This window comes from Callithrix jacchus, chromosome 11 (assembly GCF_049354715.1).
Source record: "Callithrix jacchus isolate 240 chromosome 11, calJac240_pri, whole genome shotgun sequence".
Taxonomy (NCBI): domain Eukaryota; kingdom Metazoa; phylum Chordata; class Mammalia; order Primates; family Cebidae; genus Callithrix; species Callithrix jacchus.
The window spans coordinates 45,935,061-45,957,296 of NC_133512.1; the positions used below are offsets into that span (position 1 = coordinate 45,935,061).

The 22,236-nt window shown below is 37.2% G+C and overlaps 1 protein-coding gene and 1 long non-coding RNA gene across 3 annotated transcripts in view; one reads left to right on the plus strand and one right to left on the minus strand.

Annotated features, from left to right (window-relative positions):
* C11H7orf78 (chromosome 11 C7orf78 homolog) overlaps positions 1 to 17,945 on the minus strand; it is a 45,101-nt gene extending 27,156 nt beyond the window's left edge. Inside the window, exon 1 of the mRNA XM_009002344.5 lies at positions 17,761 to 17,945. Coding sequence (XP_009000592.3) covers positions 17,761 to 17,763 — 3 coding nt within the window. The 5' untranslated portion in view covers positions 17,764 to 17,945. The remainder of the gene's footprint in view (positions 1 to 17,760) is intronic.
* The window catches only part of LOC128928414 (uncharacterized), a 28,534-nt gene that overhangs the window by 3,233 nt on the left and 3,065 nt on the right, over positions 1 to 22,236 (plus strand). The window contains exons 2-3 of one of the 2 annotated variants that reach the window (XR_008473366.2): positions 18,387 to 18,578; positions 20,769 to 21,033. This is a non-coding gene — a long non-coding RNA (uncharacterized LOC128928414). Of the gene's footprint in view, positions 1 to 18,386; positions 18,579 to 20,768; positions 21,034 to 22,236 lie in introns of those variants that run through there. The other variant, XR_008473365.2, reaches the window with a different exon arrangement.

Below are 22,236 nucleotides of genomic sequence, written 5' to 3' on the forward strand. Positions count from 1 at the left end.
GAGTATGGAGGAGAAGGAAAAAAGGATCGTTGCTGCAAATATTTATTCAGAACCTTTGTCACAGCACTCACTGCACTAGGGCTGGGATTTTTAAAATGATTGACATAAAATCCATGTCCTTGAGTAACTGAGATGCTACTTAAAAGAAAAACATAAAAACTGAAAATAAAATCTGTGTAATAGGATAGATATTACAAGTATTATGAGAAGCAAGGAGATTGGTCAACTAGCTTTATCAAGAAAATAGATGTGATGTCAAGAGCTGTCATTTGACTGATCTTGAAAGGTAAGTAGAAACATTCCAGGTGGTAAAGGAAAGCAATAACGTTTCACCTAGAAATAGAAAGTATGTGAAATTCGTCATTACCTATTTTTATGACACCTGTAGCTGCCTAAACCATCAGAAGTACATTGTAATTACTACTATTGAAACTTATAGATGAGAATCATGGATTTGCTTTTTTCTGACTAGCCAACCAGTGACAAGGAAATCGTTATTACACTTCTCAGACTTAATGACGTTATCAATATGTTACTGGATGATTCAATGAGTTCAAAGTCTCCTTGGAAAGGCTAATTACCAATTAAAATATATTTGGTGAAGGAGAAATAGTACAACAATGCTGGTTCCTGGGAAATAAGGACCTGAGGTGCGGATGAATTTCCTTTTCTTGTGCTGTAATTTTGTGTTGTTTCATTACAGCATCAAAATAGAGGGCCCAAATTCTACATGCTAGTTTTCAATATACTAAGTTGTAAATGAAGGGAAACTACTGTGAATGAAAGGAAACTATGCTTCAGATATGTTGAAAATATCCATTTTCAAAAATTTTTAACATTTTGCAATGATGGATTGTTTTCCAAATACGAATATACATATTTTTGTTTTATAATGGGGTATGCTATACTGAAAAAAAAGCAAGAAGCATGTAAAAGGAGCATAGCTTCTCTGTGAAGAGACAGTGAAAAATGGTATGATGGGGAAAACTAGAAAAATTAGTTGGAGTTATGTTATTAAAAGTCTTTTATGCCACACTAAGAAGTTTTAAACTCATCAAAGAGACAAAAGGGAACAAATTAAAAAATTACAAGAGGAAAATAGTTAGCAAGTTATTTGTATTTCAGAAAGACCACGTGGTAGCAGTATGGAGGACAGCCTCAAAATAAAAAGTGAAAGCTAAGGCAAAAAGAAAAAAAAAATCCCAAACCCAACATAGCAACAATTTAGATGACAGACAGTTAAAAACTCAAACAAAAATGTAGCATGAAGATGAGAAAGGGAGGTTGTTCTTATGAGCTACTTAGCAAATTTAATATCTTAGGCTTTGTTTCAAATAGATTGCAGTTTATTAACCAAAATAGGGAATAAAGGAGAGGAAACAGTTTACAGAAGAAGGTCAGGTAATCAGTAGATTTCAACAAAAACTGAACTTCATACTAATCATAGAAAAAAAAATGACAGCAGATACACAAATGAAAAAGAAAAAGGAATCAAGGTTTATCACTATAGAAAACAACCAAACCACAAAGATAATAAGAAGGGAAGAAAGACAGAAAGATAGACAAAGCAACCAGAAAACAATGAAGAAAGAGAGTATTCTTCAAGCATCAATAAAAACGTTCAATGTAAACAAGTTAATTTCCCCAATTAAAAATTATAGACTGAATGGATTTTAAAAAGACTCTATTACATGCTTCCTATAAGAACCGCACTTCACCTGTAAAACACACCTAGACTGAATGTGAAGGGATGGAAAATATTCCAGGCAAATGGAAACCAACAGTTAGCAGAAGTAACTATGCTTATTTCAGACAAAATAGATTTTTAAAAAATGTAAAAAGAAACAAAGAAGGCCATTATATAATGATAAAGAAGTATATTAAGGAAGAGGAGATACCAATAGCAAAAAGATGTGCACCCAGCACTGGAGCACCCAAATATATGAAACAAATATTATTTTATCTAAAGGGAGAGATAGCAATACAATAATAGTAAGAGACCCTAAAACTCCTCTTTTAGAAATGAACAGAACTTCTAGACAAAAATCAGTGAAGAATCATCAAAGTTAAACTGCACTCTAAAGCAAATACACCTAATGGACATTTACAGAACATTCCACCCAGCAGCCAACAGAATATATGTTCTTCTTATTTACAAATATAACTCTTTCCAGAATAGATCATACATTAGGCCACAAAGCAAGTCTAAGCAAAATTTTAAAAGATTAAAAACATTTCAAGTATCTTTTCTGACTACACTGGGATAAAAATAGAAATCAGTAACAGAAGGAACTGTGGAAACTATACAAATACCTGGAAATTAAGCAACATGTTCTTGAACAACAAATGAGTCAAAGAAAAAATTAAATTTGTTGAAACAAGTGAAAATGGAAATACAACCAAAACCTATGGGATACAGCAAAAGCAGTTCGAAGAAGGAAGTTTACAGCAATAAACATCTTCATCAAGAAACCAGAAATATCTCAAATGTAGAGACAGGTTCAAGATGCTGTCTAGAGGCATCAGGCACTTGCCTTCTCCAGACAGAAGTAACAAAACTTAACCAATAAGATCATCACACTTCACATAGAACATCTAATAGCAAACATTGGAGTTCAACAAAGACGTCACAGGAAATACTTGTGATACAGAAGGAGAATAAAGCAAGTGACCAGCTTGGCCAAGATTGTCTGGGAGCCCATAGTAGCTCCTTATTGCAGAGAAAGAATAAGTGGAAGACCCTCATTGGCTTACATCCTTACTGCGGATTGCTGCAATCCTAACCATGGGAGAGATGCTCCACTCACATTAGGTCTAAGACTAGGGTGGATGTTGATCTGGAGACCCAGTGAAGGCACTGTACCACATAGAAAATGTACTGGGTAACACTCACCCTTGAGACCTAAGTGGCTGCCACATAGCACCATTGTGAGAGTCTAGTCATCACCACTCTGGATCCTGCTCTGGGAACAACAGCTCTCATATTGCCACATCCTAGGAACCTCTGTTTATATCCCCTGGTATCCAACACTGGCTGAGCCCATGGATGCTTGGGTTCTCCAGGACTTTTGTCTCACAGAGTACTATTCCCTGGAAAAAAAAATGGTGCAGCACACCAAGGAGGCAGCCACTGGGCACAAAGAAGGCCGAATTACACGCTTTCCAGAGCTGGAGAGCTTTCTGTCTGGGGCTTTGTTAAGTACCTTCACCTCTAACTGTGTCACACACTATGCTTGGTTTCACAGTCAGAGTGGGACATTTCCCCTACCCCTGCACAGTGCTATAGCAGTTGCTGCCAGCAGGAGCCAAGGCAAGCAGGCCTGAGAGTTGTCTGACTGGGGCTGGAAGAAGTGACCCCATCCCGGCTGGCAGAGTCACCTCTGTACTTGAACTTAGCATAGAGAATGGGATCTCTCCTCACATTCCACTACTGCTGCAGCTGCTCTTGCTGCCACCAGGGGCTGGATGGGCAAGAGAGGGCTGCTTGTCTGGGGCTGTGAGTTGCAACTGTCCTCCCACTAGCAGTGTGGCCTGTGTATGAATCATGCTCACAGAGGATGGGGTTCTTTCTCACTTCTGTTTGGTGCTGTTGCTTCTGCTGCCTCCAAGAGCAGGTGAGCCTGAGAGCTGCATGTCTGGGCTATGGGTGGTGACCTTGTCCCTCTGGCAGTATGGTCATGTGCTACCAAGAGAGGGTGGGATCTTCATCTCCATCCTCTGCGAAATGCTGAAGTCACTACTGCAGCTGGGAGCTGAAACAAGTGCAACCTAGAACTGGAGACTCCTTGTGCCAACCTGCCCATACCAACAGCACAGCTTCTGTGCTCTAGTGCACATCTGAAAATCAGGCTCCTCACACTCACCACTACAGTCATTGCTGCTACCAGAGATTACAAGCAGTGCTCAGGTTCTCGGTTCACTTCCCAGAGCCCGAGCGCTGCTTGTAGGAGACTGCTGATAGCAACCTACCCATACCAACAGCAGGGCCACTGTGCTTTCTAGCACAAGCCCTAAGATCAGGTATCCATACCAACCACCACATGTTGTCTCAGCTTGTCCACTACAGCCTATGCCCCTGCACACCATCAGGGGCCTGAGGACAGACACTCCAGATTGGCACCACATCTCCAAGCCTGAGCACACCACCCAAGGACTTGGTGATTCTTCTATCCATTCCACCACTTATACCATCTATTCACTCTCCCCAGGAACCTGAAGATGGGCCCACCCACCTTACTGCCAACACTGAAAACATACACTCACATGTGCCATCTAGGAGCTTGGGGAGGGATCTGCCCAGCCAATCACAGCCACTGCCAACACTAGTGTGCACTGCTGAGGAATAAGAGGGTCATCTTTCCACTGCTAGTGTCCACACCATGCTGTCTGCACAGGGGCCTGAAAACCAGTCCACCCACCTGGCCCACCGCTGCCATTACCAGCATCTGGGCAAGATACATGGAGGCCTGATAAATAGTCCAACTGGATAACTAACACCAGTGCCAGCATACACCCCCCGGGGGGCTAAAGGACAGGTACATTCAGCCCATTGCTGCAACCACTTGGGCATGAAGACTGACTTACCTGCAATCTCTCTTCCCTCCACTAATGACCACACCCTAAGCCACTGAGGAAATCACAGATACACTAACATTGTTTGTAGGTGAAGAAACCATATGGACACTAAACTACCACACACATTCAGAATCAAAGCCAAATGGCCCCAACCAACATCATGGATAAATAATCAGGAAAAAGCCTTAAACTACAAAAGAAAATTCAAAAAATTCAAAGAAAAATAGATGCATAGATATGTAAGGACCCAGAAAACATGAAAGAGTAAGAAATATGACACTTCCCAAGGAATAAAATAATTCTCCAGCAACAGATCCCAATCCAAAAACTTTCACAAAAATCCCAGAAAAAGAATTCAAAATATTGGGTTTAAATAAGCTCTGCAAGATATAAGAGAATGCTGAAAAAAATGCAAAGAAATCAGAAAAAAACAATTAAGGATATAAATGAGAAATTTACCAAATATCATAAAAAAGACCAAATGGAAATTCTAGAACTGAAGAGTTAATTTAATGAATTACAAAATACATTTGAAAGCTTTGACAATAGATCACGTAGAAAAAAGAAGCTGAGAACTTGAAGACAGGTTTTTTGAAATAAACCAGTCAGATAAAAATGAAAAACAAAAACAAAGAATAGAGAAAGGATGAATGAAGACTTCATGATATATGGGGCACTATAAAGCAAAGAATATATAAATTTTTGGTATCTCAGAAGGCGAGAAGAGGAAAAATGTATTCAAAAGCCTATTTAGTAAAATAATGGCTGAGAAGTTCCAAAGTCTAGCAAGAAATTTAGACATTGTATTAATTTATTTTCATGCTCCTGATAAAGACATGCTTGAGACCAAGAAGGAAAAAAGGTTTCATTGGACTTAGAGTTCCACATGGCTGGGGTGGCCTTGGAATTGTGGTGGGAGTTGAAAGGCACTTCTTACATGGCATTGGCAAGAGAAAATGAGGAAGATGCAAAAGTGGGAACCCCTGATAAAATCAACAGATCTCATGAGACTTATTCACTACCATGAGCTGAGGGAAACCATCACCATGATTCAAATTATTTTCCACCAGGTCCCTCCCACAACATATGGGAATTATGGGAGTATAATTCAAGATAAGATTTGGGTAGGGACACAGCCAAACCATGTAATTTCACTCCTGGCCACTCCAAATCTTATGTCCTCACATTTCAAAACCAATCATACCTTTCCAACAGTCCCCCAAAGTTTTAATTCATTTCAGCATTAACTCAAAAGTCCACAGTCCAAAGTCTCATCTGAGACAAAGCAGCTCCCTCCTGCCTATGAGCCTGTAAAATTGAAAGTAAGCAAGTTACTTCCTAGATACAATGGGGATACAGGTATTGGGTAAATACAGCAGTTCCAAATGGGAAAAATTGGCTGAAATGAAGTGGTTACAGGGCCCATCCAAGTCCGAAATCCATCAGAGCAAATCCATCAAATTTTAAAGCTCCAAAATGATCTCTTTTGATGCCAAGTCTCACATCCAGGTCATGCTGATGCAAGAGGTAGGTTTCCATGGTCTTGGGCAGCTCTACCCCTGTGGCTTTGCAGGGTACAGCCTCCCTCCCAGCTGCTTTCATGGCCTGGCATTGAGTGTGGCTTTTCTAGGTGAATGGTTTAAGCTTTTGGTGAAGCTATTATTCGGGGGTCTGGAGGATGATGGTCTTCTTCTCACTGCTCCACCAGTCTGTGCCTCAGTGGGGACTCTGTGTGGAGGCTCTCACAGCACATTTCCCTTCTGTACTGCCCTGGCAGAAGTTCTCCATGAGTGCGCTGCCCCTATAGCAAACTTCTGCCTGGGCATTCAGGCATTTCCATACATCTTCTGAAATCTAGGTGGAGGTTCCCAAACCCCAATTTCTGACTTCTGTGCACTTGCATGTTCAACACCATGTGAAAGCTGCCAAGGCTTGGGACTCACATCCTCTGAAGCCATGGCCCAAGCTCTGCATTTGCCCCTTTCAGCCAATGCTGGAGCAGCTAGGACATAGGGCAGCAATCTCTAGACTGCACACAGCACAGGGACCCTGGGCCTGCACCACAAAACCATTTTCTCCTAGGCCTCTGGACCTGTGATAGGAGGGGTTGCTGTGCAGACATGTCACATGTCCTGGAGACATTTTCCCCATTGTCTTGGGAATTAACATTTGGCTTCTTGTTACTTATGCAAATTTCTGCAGCCAGGTTGAATTTCTCCTCAGAAAATGGGATTTTCTTTTCTATCACATTGTCAGGATGCAAATTTTCTGAATGTTTATGCTCTGCTTCCCTTATAAAACTGAATGCCTTTAACAGCACCCAAGTCATGTCTTAAATGCTTGGCTGCATAGAAGTTTCTTCTGCCAGATACCCTAAATCATCTCTCTCAAGTTCAAAGTTCCACAAATCTCTAGGGCAGGGGCAAAATGCACCCAGTTTATTTGCTTAAACAAAACAAGAGTCACCTTTGCTCCAGTTCCCAACATGTTCCTCATCTCCATTTGAGACCACCTCAGCCTGGACCTTGTCCATATCACTATCAAGCTTTTGGTCAAAGCCATTCAACAAGTCTCTAGGAATTTTGCAAACTTCTGTACATTTTCTTGCCTTATTCTGAGGCCTACAAACTGTTCCAACCTCTGCCTTTACTCAGTTGCAAAGTTGTTTCCACCTTTTCAGGTATCTTTTCAGCAACACTCTAGTCTACTGGTACCAATTTACTGTATTAGTCCATTTTGACACTGCTGATAAAGACATATCTGAGACTGGTAAGAAAAAGAGATTTATTTGGACTTATAGTTCCACATGTCTGGGGAGCCCTCAGAGTCATGGCGGGAGGTGAAAGGCACTTTTTATATTGCAGTGGCAAGAGAAAATGAGGAAGATGCAAAATCAGAAACTCCTGATAAAACCATTAGATCTTGTGAGACTTATTCACTACCACAAGAACAGTATAGGGAAATCTGCCTCCATGATTCAAACTATCTCCCACTGGGTCCACACAACATATAGGAATGATGGGAGTAGAATTCAAGATGAGATTTGGGTGTGGACACAGACAAACCATATTGGCCAAGAAGATACAGTGTTAGGGAAGGCACAGTGATCTTCAAGTGAAGACGGCACATTGCAGTTAAACTGTCTAAAGACAAAGAATTATAAAAACAACAAGAGAAAAGCTTCTAGTTACCTATAAAGCTACCTCCATCAGATTAAGATTAGATTTCTCAACAGAAACTTTACAGAAAAAAAAAAGAATGGGATAATATATTTGGAGTGCTAAAAGAAAAAAAACTATCACCTATATATCTAGGAAAATTATCCTTCGTAAAGGATAAATAAATTTTTTCCCAGAGAAGCAAATTCTGAGGGAATTCATCTTCACTAGAGCGGTTCTACAAAAAATGCTCAAGGGAGACCTAAACTTGAAAGTGAAAGGATCAGTCATCACCATAAAAACACATTTAAGCGTAAAATCACTGGTAAAGCAAACCCATAAATGAAGAAGAGAAAGGACTCAAATAGTATCACAACAGAAAACTACAAAACCCCATCTGCAAATAATAAAAGAAAAGTGAACAAATAAAGAATATATAAAAAGCCAGAAAGCAATAAACAATATGACAGAGAGAAAACTTTAAAAATCAATAATAACCTTGAAAGTAAATGAATTAAAATCTCCACTTAAAAGATTTATACTGGCTGAATGGATACAAAAACATGATTCAACTATATTCTGCCACAAGCAACTCAAGTTATCTGTGAAGACACACATGGAAAATACAGGAATGGGAAAAGACATTCCATGAAAACAAAACAAAACAAACAAAAACAAGGAAGAGGAGCTATATTATCAGATAAAACAGACTTTAAGTAAAAAAAAAGATAAAGAATATTGTTGTATAATGGTAAAGGGGAATCAATTCAGCAAGAGAACATAACAATTCTAGATACATATGCACCCAACACTGGAGCACCGAGATCCATAAAACAAATATTTCTAGATCTAAAGAGAGAGATAGATTCCAATATAATAATAGTGGGGCACTTGTACATTCCACTCTGAGCATTAGACAGATCATGTAGACAGACAATCAGCAAAGAACCATTGGATTTAAATGAACCTAACAGACACTTACACAACATTTTCTCCAACAACTGCAGAACAGGCATTCTTATCAGCATTTGGAATATTCTTCAAAATGGGCCATATGTTAAACCACAAAAGATGTAAAATTGAAGTTATATCAAGTATTTTCTCAGAACACAATGAAATAAAACTAGAAATAAACACCAGAGGAACTCCGGAAACTATGCAAATATATGGAAACTAAACAAAATTCTACTGAACAGCAAATGAGTCAAAGAAGAAAATTTTTTTAACTTAAAAATTTCTTGAGACAAATGAAAATGAAAACACAACATGCCGAAAGCTGTGGGATACAGCAAAAGTAGTACTTGGCTGGCCGGACGCGGTGGCTCAAGCCTGTAATCCCAGCACTTTGGGAGGCCGAGGCGGGTGGATCACGAGGTCAAGAGATTGAGACCATCCTGGTCAACAAGGTGAAACCCTGTCTCTACTAAAAATACAAAAAATTAGCTGGGCATGGTGGCATGTGCCTGTAATCGCAGCTACTCAGGAGGCTGAGGCAGGAGAATTGCCTGAACCCAGGAGGCGGAGGTTGCGGTGAGCCGAGATCGTGCCATTGCACTCCAGCCTGGGTAACAAGAGCGAAACTCCGTCTCAAAAAAAAAAAAAAAAAAAAAAAAAAAAAGTAGTACTTGGCTGAACCTTTATAGCAAAAACCAGCTACATAAAAACAACAGCAATAACAACAACTAAACAGAAAAATTTTAAATAAAAGCCCTAAGGATGTACCTGAAAGAACTAGAAAAGCAACAACAAACCGAACACCAAATTAGCAACAAAGAAAGAAAGAAAGAAGCGGAACGGCCGGGCACAGTGGTTCACGCCTGTAATCCCGGCACTTTGGGAGGCCGAGGCGGGTTGATCACGAGGTCAAGAGATCGAGACCATCCTGGTCAACATGGTGAAACCCCGTCTCTACTAAAAATACAAAAAAAAATTAGCTGGGCATGGTGGTGCGTGCCTGTAATCCCAGCTACTCAGGAGGCTGAGGCAGGAGAATTGCCTGAACCCAGGAGGCGGAGGTTGCCTGAGCCGAGATCGTGCCATTGCACTCCAGCCTGGGTAACAAGAGCGAAACTCCGTCTCAAAAAAAAAAAAAAAAAAAAAAAGAAAGAAAGAAGCGGAACTAAATAGAATAAAAGCTAAAAGAAATACAGAGAATAAATGAAATACAAGGCTAGTTTTCTGAAAAGATAAATAAAATTGATGAACCACTACATAGAATAACCAACAGAAAAAAGAGAAAAGACTAATAAAATCAGAAATTAAAAAGAAGGAGACTTATAACTGAAGCCAGAGAAAGACAAAAAGATCACCAGAGTCTATTATCAACAACTAAAGTGAAAAACAAAGAGGAAATGGATAAATTCCTGGAGGCATACAATCGACCAAGATTAAACCAGGAAGAATAGAAAACCTGAACAGACTAATGAGTAGTAATATTGAATCCATAATAAGAAAGCTCTCAACAAAGAAAAGACAAAGACTGATGGATTCACTGCTAAATGCTACTATACATATAAGGACTACTATGAATCATCCTCAAACTATTCCAAAAAATTGAAGAGAACAAACTCTTTCTACAAGATCAGCATTACTCTGATACAAAAGCCAGGAGAGGATACAAGAAAATAAGAACACTGCAGACCAATATTCTGATGAACAGAGAGGCAAAAATCTTTAACTAAATAGTAGCAAACATAACCCAACGGCACATCAAAAAGATATATACCATGATAAAGTCCAATTTATACCAGGGCTTAAAAGATGGTTCAACATATGGGAGTCAATAAATATAATACATCACATCAATAGAATGAAGGACAAAATTGATTTGATCATCTAAACAGATGCAGGAAAAGCATTTGATAAAATTCAACAACCCTTTATGATAAAAAAAAATCCCAATAAGCTAAGCATTGAAGGAACATACATCAATATAATAAAAGCCATATATGACAAACCCACAGGTAACATGATATTAAATGAAGAAAAGTTGAAAGTCTTTTCTCTAAGAAGTGAAACAGGGCAAAAATACCCACTTTCACTACTATGATTTAACAAAATACTAGAAGTTTCAACCAAAGAAATCAGAAAGAAATAAAATATATTTAAGTTGGAAAAGTGAAAGTCAAATTCTATTTTATATTTATATTTAGGAAAACCAAAAGGCTCTCCAAAAAAACTCTTAGAAATAATAAACAAATTCAGTTGCAAGATAGAAAATAATAAATTTAGTTGCAAGATACAAAATAAACATACAAAATTAGTAGTTTTTCTATACACCAATAATGAAATAGTCAAAAAAGTAATCAAGAAGGCAATTTTATTTTCTATAGCTACAAAGAAATACCTAAGAATAAATTGAACTAAGTAGGTGAAAGATTTCTATAAGGAAAGTTACAAAACTCTGATGAAAGAAATTGTAGATGAGGCAAATGGAAAAACATCCCATGCTCAGGGATTAGAAGAATGAACATTGTTAAAATGACCATACTACCCCAAACAATCTATAGATTCAATGCAATCCCTATCATAATACTAATGCTGTTTTTCACAGAAATAGAAAAATAATCCATATCTATATAAAGATATATATATATAAATAAAAGATTCAAAATTGCCAAAGTAATACTAACCAAAAAGAACAAAGTTGTAAATGTCACACTACCTACCTTCAAAACAAATGACAAAGCCAGAGTAATCAAAACACCATAGTATTGGTATAATAATTGACGTGGCCTGTTGTAGTGGCTCACACCTGTAATCCCAGCACTATGGGAGGCTGAAGCAGGTAGATCACCTGAGGTGAGGAGTTTAAGAACAGCCTGGCTAACATGGTGAAACCACATCTCTACTAAAAATACAAAAAAAAATTAGCTGGACATGATGGTGGGCACCTGTAATCCCAGATACTCAGGAGGTGGAGGCAGGAGAATAGCTTGTACCCAGGAAGCAGAGGTTGCAGTGAGCCAAGATTGCACCACTGCATTACAGCTTGGGCCACAGAGTGAGACTCCATCTCAAAAAAACAAAATACAAAAATTGACACATAGGCCACAGGTACAGAACAGAGAATCCAGAAATAAATCCACATCTTTACAGCTAACTTATCTTTCTCAAAGACACCAAAAACCTACATTGGAGATCAAAAGCCCTCTTCAATACAGAGTTGGAAAGCTGGATAGCCACATGCATAAGAATAAAATTGGAACCCTATTTCTCACCATATACAAAAATCAACTCAAGATGGATTAAAGCCTTTAACATAAAACCTGAAACTATAAAACTGCTAGAAAAAAACATATGGAAAACTCCTCAGGACATTGGTTTAAGCAAAGATTTTATGGCTAACCCCCAAAAGCATAGCCAACAAAACCAAAAATAGACAAATGGGACTATGTTCAACCAAAAGGCTCTGTACAGCAAAATAAACAAACAAAGTGATGATATAATCTATAGAATAGAAGAAAACACATGCAAACTAATCATCCAGCAGAGAACTAAAATTCAACATATACAAAGAACTTAACAGCAAAAAACCCAAACAATCCTATTAAAAAGTGGGCAAAGTACATGAATAATCAGTTCTCAAAAGAAGGCATACAAATGAGCAACAGATATATGAAAACTTGCTCTTAATCACTAATCATCATAGAAATGCAAATCAAAATCACCACAGTTAGAATGGCTATTATCTGAAAGACAACAAGTAACATATGTTGGCAAGGGTGTAGAAAAAAGGAAACTATGTATACATTGTTGTGAGAATGAGTACAGTTACTAGAGAATGCAGATTTTTCAAAAAACTAAAAACGGAACTACTATATTATTTTGCAATCCCACTGTGGAATATTCAGCCAATGGAAAAGAAGTTTGAGACAATCCTGGGCAACTTGGTGAGACTCTGTCTCTACAAAAAGTACAAAAATTAGCCAGGCATAGTGTCATGCGCCTGTCATCTCAGCTACTCAGGAGGCTGAATTAGGAGGATCTTCTGAGTCTCAGGAGATTGGGGCTGCAGTGAGCCATGATCATGCCACTGCTGGATCGTGACCAAGCCTGGGTGACAGAGTAAGATCCTGTCTCAAAAAAAAAATACCAAAAATAATTAGTAAAGATATAAAATCCAGTTGTATCCATCAATTGAACACTGGAAAATGTGTATACACAGACAACAGAATACCAGTCAACCACAAAACAAAGAATAAAATCCTTTTTTTTTTTTTTTTTTGAGTTTTGCTCTTGTTGCCCCAGCTGGAGTGCAATGGCACAGTCTCTGCTCCCTGCAACCTCTGCCTCCTGGGTTCGAACTATTCTTACACCTCAGCCTTCCAAGTAACTGGGATTACAGGTACCTGTCACAGCTAGTTTTTGTATTTTTGTATTTTTAGTAGAGATGAGGTTTCACCATGCTGGTCAGACTCATCTCGAACTTTTGACCTCAGGTGATCCACCCACCTCACCCTCTCAAAGTGCTGGAATTACAGGCATGAGCCACCACGCCCTGCCAAAATCCTGTCTTTTGCAGTAACATGGATGGAGATAGAGAGGTTATTATGTTAAGCAAAATAAGCGAGGCACAGAAAGATGAACACTGCATGTTCACACTCATGTTAGTAGTTAAAAAGCTTGATCACATAGAGAATAGAATGACGAATATTAGAAACTGGGAAGAGTAGGTGGGTGAGGGGGGTTATGAAGGTAAGCTGGTTAATAGATAAGAACATACTGTAAGATGGAAGAAATAAATTCTAATGTTTCATAGCAGATTAGGTTGACTATACTTAGCAATAATACTTAGTATAATTAATCAAAACAATTTTACATGTTGACCCTTATGGATTAACTAGAATAAATCTGTACAGGTTAAAACTGTAGTTAGGACCAAATAGATAAGGACCAGTACATATGCAGGTTCTCTCAAAACAGTAATTCCTAGTTCTATTGTAAGGCTTTTCTAAAGCAAAAATCTAATTACTGAAATAATTCAAAAATTCTAATCTGTAGAGAAAAACAATTATCCTAGAGGGTCAAACCATACAATGTCACACCTGAACACTAGTCTTAAGTCATCTGACCACATTCATATAGTTTCAAAACATGGTAAGTATCCTCCTTATTGAAAAATATTAAGTGACCTAATATAAAAAATATCTTAGAAACACCATTCTTTAGTTCAGCAGTCCCCAACCTTTTTGGCACCAGCAAGTGGTTTTGTAGAAGACAACTTTTCCGGAGACTGAGGAGGGGTGGGTGGTGGTTCCAGAATGATTCAAGTGCATTAAATTTACTGTACACTTTATTTCTATTATTATTACCATGCCACATATAATGAAATAATTATACAAGTCACCATAATGTAGAATCAGTGGGAGCTTTGAGCTTGTTTTCCTGCAACCAGACTGTCCCATCTAGGGGTGATGGGAGACAGTGACAGATCAGCAGGCATTCACTTCTCATAAGGAGCACACAACCTAGATCTCCAACATGTGCAGTTCACAATAGGGTTCACACTCCTACGAAACTCTAATGCCACCACTGATCTGACAGGAGGCGGAGCTCAAACGATAATGTGAGTGATTGGGAGTGGCTGTAATGGATGAAGCTTTGCTTTCTGGCTTGCCACGCACCTCCTGCTGTGTGGCCTGGTTTGGACTGGGGACCTCTGCTTTAGTTAACATGTCCTTAAATTTTGTGTTAATTGGTTTCACCCTAATTTAGTCCATACATGCCAATATGCAAACTATTAAAGTACATGGAGCAACTCATGTTTTTATTTTTGCAACTCTTCCACATGTATGATATAGAAATGAAAATAATTTTTTTCTTCTAATATAACCATTTTTACAAATAGGTTACTTTACGTGGATTGCTTTTTTTCCATTGAAATGCCACCTAGTCTCTTCCTTAATGAGTACAACTTTCAAAAAAAATCTTAGAAACTTGATCCATTCCTCAAAAATAAGCTTATTTCGGGCCGGGCGCGGTGGCTCAAGCCTGTAATCCCAGCACTTTGGGAGGCCGAGGCGGGTGGATCACAAGGTCAACAGATCGAGACCATCTTGGTCAACATGGTGAAACCCCGTCTTTACTAAAATTACAAAAAATTAACTGGGCACGGTGGTGCGTGCCTGTAATCCCAGCTGCTCGGGAGGCTGAGGAAGGAGAATTGCCTGAACCCAGGAGGTGGAGATTGCGGTGAGCCGAGATCGCGCCATTGCACTCCAGCCTGGGTAACAAGAGCGAAACTCCGTCTCAAAAAAAAAAAAAAAAAAAAAAAAAGCTTATTTCGTTTTCAGTTGTAGTTACTTGTGGCTGCCTATAAAAGATCTCAAATGACTGAGCCCTAAAGCCAGATTCATTCCCATGTATACTAAGCCTGTTTTCTGAAGGGAAGTCATAAGATCACTGAATCGCCTGTCACAAAACTAAATGACTCTCAAAAATTAACATGAGTTTTATACTTAGAATTCTCAGTCAGTTCCTGTCAGTTAATTGTCCTTTAAAAGTGGTCATACAAAAAGGCATACAGACCATACATTGTTTCAAAGAAGCAGGAGAATGTCGCACAATGTAGATGGTGAGATTAAAATTAACTTTGGATCAAGGAAGGGAGTGAGTACTTATATAGAAGTAACATTTTATCTAACATAAAAATGCTTAACTTCCACAAAACCCACGGACTGAAAAGACAGTCTGGAAATTCAAGATTTGTAGAAACTATGCACAAAACCCATGGTATTTGGGAATACTGGAAAGTTTTCTACAAGCAACAGTTTTAAAAATATAACTCTGTTCTGCTAGCAATTACACATTAACATACATGCACTAATTAAAAATATACTACAACATATCTGGAAATGCAGTTCAACATCTTCTGAAGGGATTTTGCCCCATGTTTACTATATAACATAGCTGTTACTACTGCATAGTAAGAGTTACCGGTAATGTTTAATTGCTTTTAAACAAAGATATAGAGATTTTCTCCCTCAAAACAAGTTTTCAACATCAAAACCTATGCTGATAAAAATTTTAAAACTTTCAGCAGTCGAAATATGGCAGATGAGAACTTCACAAACTTCTGATATGCTCTATACATTCCAGATATGTCAACCTTACTATGTAACATAGAATCCATCAGCCATGTTTTTGTCTCTCTCTCATCACTGGATGGCTTTTTCTTAGTGCTGGCCTCTGTCTGTTTTCTTAATTGCTCGTTCCATTGTGTTGTGGGTAATTACTGTCTCGAGTATCAGATCTTCCACTTAGAGTCCTTGAATCCATGGCTTTTCTAGCTTTTTGTTTGTCAATTTCTTCCCTTAATCTTTGGTTTTATTTGCTTCCTCATATTGCCTTTGTTCAGCAAGAGATTTATTCAGCACTGGTATGATTAAGTAATCTCCTTCAACAACCAAAAACATGTTCTTAAACTTGTCACACAACATTGTAGACTTTTCCATGGTAATCTGACAAACTTGGAATCACTGTATTTTTTTCAGTGCCATAATCATCGTTTCTAAGCTGGTTGCATTGTGATCTGAAGTGAAGCAAGTACATTCAAGGCCTCAATGTACTATGCCACATTTTATAAGAGAATAGATTTGTTTCAATTCTGTATGTTACCTTATTTTGTCCTTATATTATGAAGTTATTAATACATATTATCCTTTTGAATAATATGTATGTAAAATTAAGCTTCTATTATATATAAACCACAGAATCACAAATGTGTTTGTAGTTCCTGGGCAGAAATAAATCAACTGGGAGGTCCAGTTAAATAATTGAAGACTGTCATAGAATAGTGCACCATAATCTTCATTTTACATGGAAAAAATTAAAGCATAGAAAAATCCAAAGTTATGAAATATATGATTGACAAATTAAGGAAAAAATAAATTAGTAATATTCTCATTTAAAGATTTAATAGTAATGTTGCTTTTATAAAAGCTATATTTTGTCCAAGATGTTTCACTGAAAATAAAAGAATGACTTTATCCGCATTCAATAAGCAGAGTTATTCTCCACCTAACATAGTATATTTATACCTCAAGGATCAGTTTCAATGCCGCCTCCAATCACCGGCAGTTTCAGATCTCCATATAGGATTCATGTTTTCTTTTTCTGAATACAATAATGGAACTCAAATCTACATTTTGACTTGTACCTGGATAATTTATTTGTGTCAACCCCTAATTAGATTATAAAATTATTAGGACAAGGATTTCTATCTCTACAAACTCTATGCATAGTTTTGCATGTTTTAGACAGAGCTGTATAAAATTGTCATTCAACCATTTTCAACCTTACAAAAATGCAAATTTTATATAGTTCAATCATAATAACTATGTTTGCCAAATTGTGAAATTTATATTCACCTTTTGAAAACTGTAAAACCGAAACATCTAATCATATTTCTTTCTAAATGCAGAAAAACTTCACCATAATAGTGACAATACAAAAAGCATTCATTTGAATTTCTTCCTCAAAATTTTCTCCAGGAAAGTTACTAAATATTTTGTTATCTGCTTTTATAATTTGCTAATAAAAAAGAAACAGATTTCTTTAGTTGGTAAATATATGAAAACTTAAAGTTCCTTTGCTTACATACCTGAGTTTAATTTGATAACATTATATTTGGGAGGTAGATAGGTAGAGATAGATAGGAAAATAAATACATACAGATACACTCAATATCTTAATGTTGTCAATATAAAAAAAGTAATATAATCTGCTATCATGCTCACAGTAAACTTAGACCACAAATTCATGCACATTTGTAAACCTGTATAAAGGGAATCTCAGCACTGTCTTTCAGCAGGCCTTTCTTTTTCTTACATTCTTTTCCTAATTTCTTATTTATTTATTATATCATGGATAAATGAATTGCTTTACTCATAAGGGAATTCATTTTATATATCTTAACTTATAAAAGTTATAGGCTCCAAAGATCTAGTCAGTTTGGCAACTAGAAAAATTCAAAATAAAAACAAAAGGCAGGAACATTCATTAGAAAACCAGTTACTTCACTTACCATTTGAAAGATAGCTTTTCATAAATGTTTTAGAGTAATATATCTCAGCAAATCTTTTCTGTAAAGCCAAGAGAGGCTAACAGTTTTTAGTGGAAACATTATCCTTTGCTTTACAAAAGAAGCCAAAGTATATTTAAGTTTTACTCATCTGGGTTGCTAAGAAACTGAATTAATTTTCTACAGAGATCAAGTTGGAGTAGAAAAAGAAAAGTAAAACTAGGGCCTCTGGTTGTTGACTAAAACCTAGCAACAAAGCAATAAATCTCAGCCTTTTATTTCTAAAGTTTGAAAAGCAGCACAATAACAAGCTCAATACTCAGTAAATACACAGAAAAATAGCACATGAATAATTGAATTTTAATCCAGTTTTACGAAGGAAGTCTTGACAACTCACCTTTTGCACTTGTTTAGTAATCTGCTTTATAGCATATATGAGTTTGACATTTGATATAGTACATGATTCTGTGAGGCAGTTTTCAACTTGGGTTTAAGAAATTTGAGTTAATTTCTTCAAAGGACATTTTTTAAAATGAATGAAGATTACAAATTCTTCCTTCTAATCTACGGCTCAACCAATTGATTATTTTAACATCGTTTTCTTTTTGTTTCCTTTTTCTTTTTTTCAGAAACAGTCTTGCTCTGTCACCCAGGCTGACCTCAAACTCCTGGCTTCAAGCAATCCTTCTGACTTTGCCTCCCAAACTGATGGGATTACAGGTGTGAGCTGCCACACTCAGCCTCTGCCATATAATTAATAAGGCAGATTCCTCCTTCTTTTTATTAATCAAATCCTACACTCAATAGATACATATCTCTTGGTAAGTTTTTGAAAAGCTTTTTTAAATAGAAAATTTCAAATATGTACAAAAGTAGACAAAATTGTGTAATGAATCCCCCTGTAACCATCATCCAGTTTAAAAACTTACCAATTCATGGCTCATCTTGTGTCACACACTTGCCTCAAATATATCTCCAATTTTTCTCCCTTCCCATATTGTTTTGTAGCATCATATTATTTTATCAGTAATTATTTCAGAATGTTTCCCCCAAAATATAAGAACACCTTTATTTTTAAAACATATGCACATTATGACGTCTAAAAAAAGGAATATCAATTCATTGGTGTTATTGAATATCCACAATTCAAGTTTCCAATTATAAATGCCATAAATAATTTTGATTTTTTTCTTTACAGTTTATTTGATTTGGGCTAGTTATTTACTCTTCTTTGGTCCAGCAGTGTCTATGACCTGGGTATTAGTTTCTCTTCTAATTTTTTTCTAACAGAGAATATAAAATTTCCTAGACAGAGATCCGTAATGACTGGAGTCCTTCTTTTAACTGTTCATTTTATTTAAAGTGAAAGTTTTCCACCAGGTGGCAGTGCATTACTTATAATTTTGTCCTAGTTTATAAACTGAGAAGCCAAACTAAATTTTTTCTGTATTGTTTTCCCTGATGTGCAATTTTAAAGTGTTGTTTTTTTCTAATGCAAATGGCAACATTTCTTACAGTTTTGAAATAGAATTAACCTATCTTTATGCTAGCTGATCTACACCTTATTGTTTTTTAGCATAGAGATATACATGGTTCTTTATCCAAAGCATATATACAAATACTTACTTCTGCTTAGTTCACTATTACTAGTTGTTTGGGGTGCAAAAATATATTATGACTCCAGATTTCAAATAAATTATAAGTAATTAACTAGAAAAGATACAAACCTAAAAGAATACATCACAAGATAAGTTGCTAAATGCCAAGTGATTTGTCCTGACAGATACTCTCATGAGAAAATAGCGAGAAGAAGGTCTCTAAAGCTTGAGAATGTCTCTGAAGATTTCTTAGAGCATCTGAGATCATTACTGACCCTTGATGATAGTAGAATACTTAATAAAAGGGGAGAAGAAGGGAAAGGAGTTTGGTGGATGAACAGCATAAACAACATTCTGGAATTTTGTTTAATATTCTCATGAATGCATTCTTGGAATTTTCTGATATGGAAACATTATTTTGTAGCTAAGAGATGTGAATTATATAGAACCATCCAAAACTCTCCTCTTAGGTAATTCCTGAATGTTTATTTCTGAATTTCCAAATTAGAAATTTAGAGTCAGAAATTTTGAGTTTGTCAGCTGCACAAATTTGGGAAGGCATCAAGCTGTGGCAAATGAAAGCCTCAGCATTCTGATTTCTATATTTTTAGACATTAAGGAACATGAATGTTTTTGAGTAAGTTATTTAAATGACATATATTCATACAAATGAAATAAGTTAAAATGTATTGCAGTAATAATTTTTTCATATAACAGATGATTGTAACTTGAAATATTCAATAAGTTATAAATGAAGTAAAATGGGCTTTAAATAATGTTCAGAGAAAGAAAATAAACACAAGAGACTTTCTTTGCTTGGGAAGAACAAATAATATTAACTAATGCCGTGATGTAGCTAAACAGTCTAACTCCTATTTTGTCTCTTTCTCTATCAAAGGGGATTTCCAAACTGGAAATAACCAATACAAATAGGAAAGAATGGAAGCTTAAGAAAAGTGAGAGGATAATAACAGCATAGTTATTTACATAAATTCAGGTTCATAAAGCCATATTAATTACCTATCAGCACAATAAGAGAACTGGCAGTGGTAAATGAGCTGGCACCCTTTGGAAAGCTGCTGGGAAGGTGATGTGCTTTAAGACTGGACGTTGGAGATTAGGCTTGCCTGAGGTTGTCCTTGAAACAGCTGGGCAAAGCAGCCACTTTTTTGCCACCATCTGGCATATCACACAGCATGGGATAGGGAATAGGCTTTGACGGGTAACAAATATGCAACCAAAGATGAAGAAAAAGTAAGTGTGTGTGTGTGTGTGTGTGTGTGTGTGTGTGTGGTCGAATCCTTTTAATAACCCCTGGGTAAATAACCAGGCTCAGGACACTCTGTTGGACACATGGTGGGTGAACATTTTGGGTGAAATAATTTCTCCTCTTGTCATTCTCCTTTACCACAGAGCAAGCCTGAGAGCAATTTTATTAATGGGAGAAGGCGGACAGAATGGGCACCATCTTTACTGAGTTTGGATGCCAGCTGTTCCTAGGAGCTGTTTGGGAAAGTTGTCTGTCGGCACTTGGTGACTTTGGGGACCTGTGTGAAGTTGCATTCTTCTTTTTCAAGGGAAAGGGCTGACAATTCACTGGTAGGTTGAATTTGAAAGAAGCCTTACCACTAGGAGGAGGGAGCAGCCCCGAATTCTAATATTCTCAGTGTCCAGGCAGCCCAAGGTGAGCTCTCAGTGTCATTTTAGGACAGTCATGCTTAATGCACCATAGAACCTCAATAAATTCTAGAATATATATTTCTAAACAGATGATCAGTGATTGCTCTAAGGAAGTGGGGCTTTCTGATCACTTTCAGAAGTAGAGATTAATTCATGGTAGATTTGTTTACAAAGCAGGGCTATGCATGAGTGAAATACACCTAATGATGTGTGATGCTATCATATTGTACCTATAGTAATTTTGGCTGCTTTTCAAGTCTGACGTTGTCTGTGTCACTGCTTCTGATGTTCAAAGCTTGCTTCTTAGTTTGTTAGGGGTTCCCCCCCTTTTCTTTTTCCTAAGGAACCTCTTAAATTTATTATGGTTAGACACCTTCTTCCTCAATGATCTATGTTCAAGTCGCACAGATTAAAATATGCTCCTTTGACTAAGTGTGAGTGATACTTCAAAGGAATGTCTTGTCCATATTTACTGACCAGATCAAGCATCCGCCATGCACCATGTACACCACGGTGCACCACAGCTGAGACTCGTGTGGATCCCACCAGCAGTGACTTTTCCAAAGGACCCAGACAAATGGTCATTATTGCCTTCTCTCCTTTCTTTTAGCACACCCTTGCCTTCATTCACTCCGATCCTAAGATGCTTATTGTCCATTTGTCATCCTCCAGTGATTCATAATTCCTGTTTCACCACCTTATGTCGTCTGTTGCCTTCTACAGCATTCCAAAATACTCATTTATTCCCGTTTATGATTCATCCAATACTAACCTTATATACCATTCTAAACTGAAGTAGACTTTGCCTCTTTTTCTCCAAGTACTAATATAGAATTTTAGTTCTATTTGTCCAATTTCGAAACACTGGAGAAGTTTTAGAAATAATCTTCATGCCTTCTTGAGGGTGGTGACTGAAAGTTTTTGGACCAAATGATATTTTGTCTTAACTGAATTTTGCTGTGGACTAGGCACTGTTTTAGGTATTTTACACTTGCTAACAAAATCTCACAGCAATCCCCAGGAGTAGTTACTTTTATTATCTCACTTTACAGATGAAAAAACAGAGAAAGAGAGTCTAACAACTTGCCCAAGGTTATACATCTAAGAACCAGCTGGGTTAAGAGGCAAATCCATCCAATTGGGCCTGAAGCCAGGTTCTTAATCTCTGTAGTATAGAGACTCTAAACCAGTTCTCAAAGTA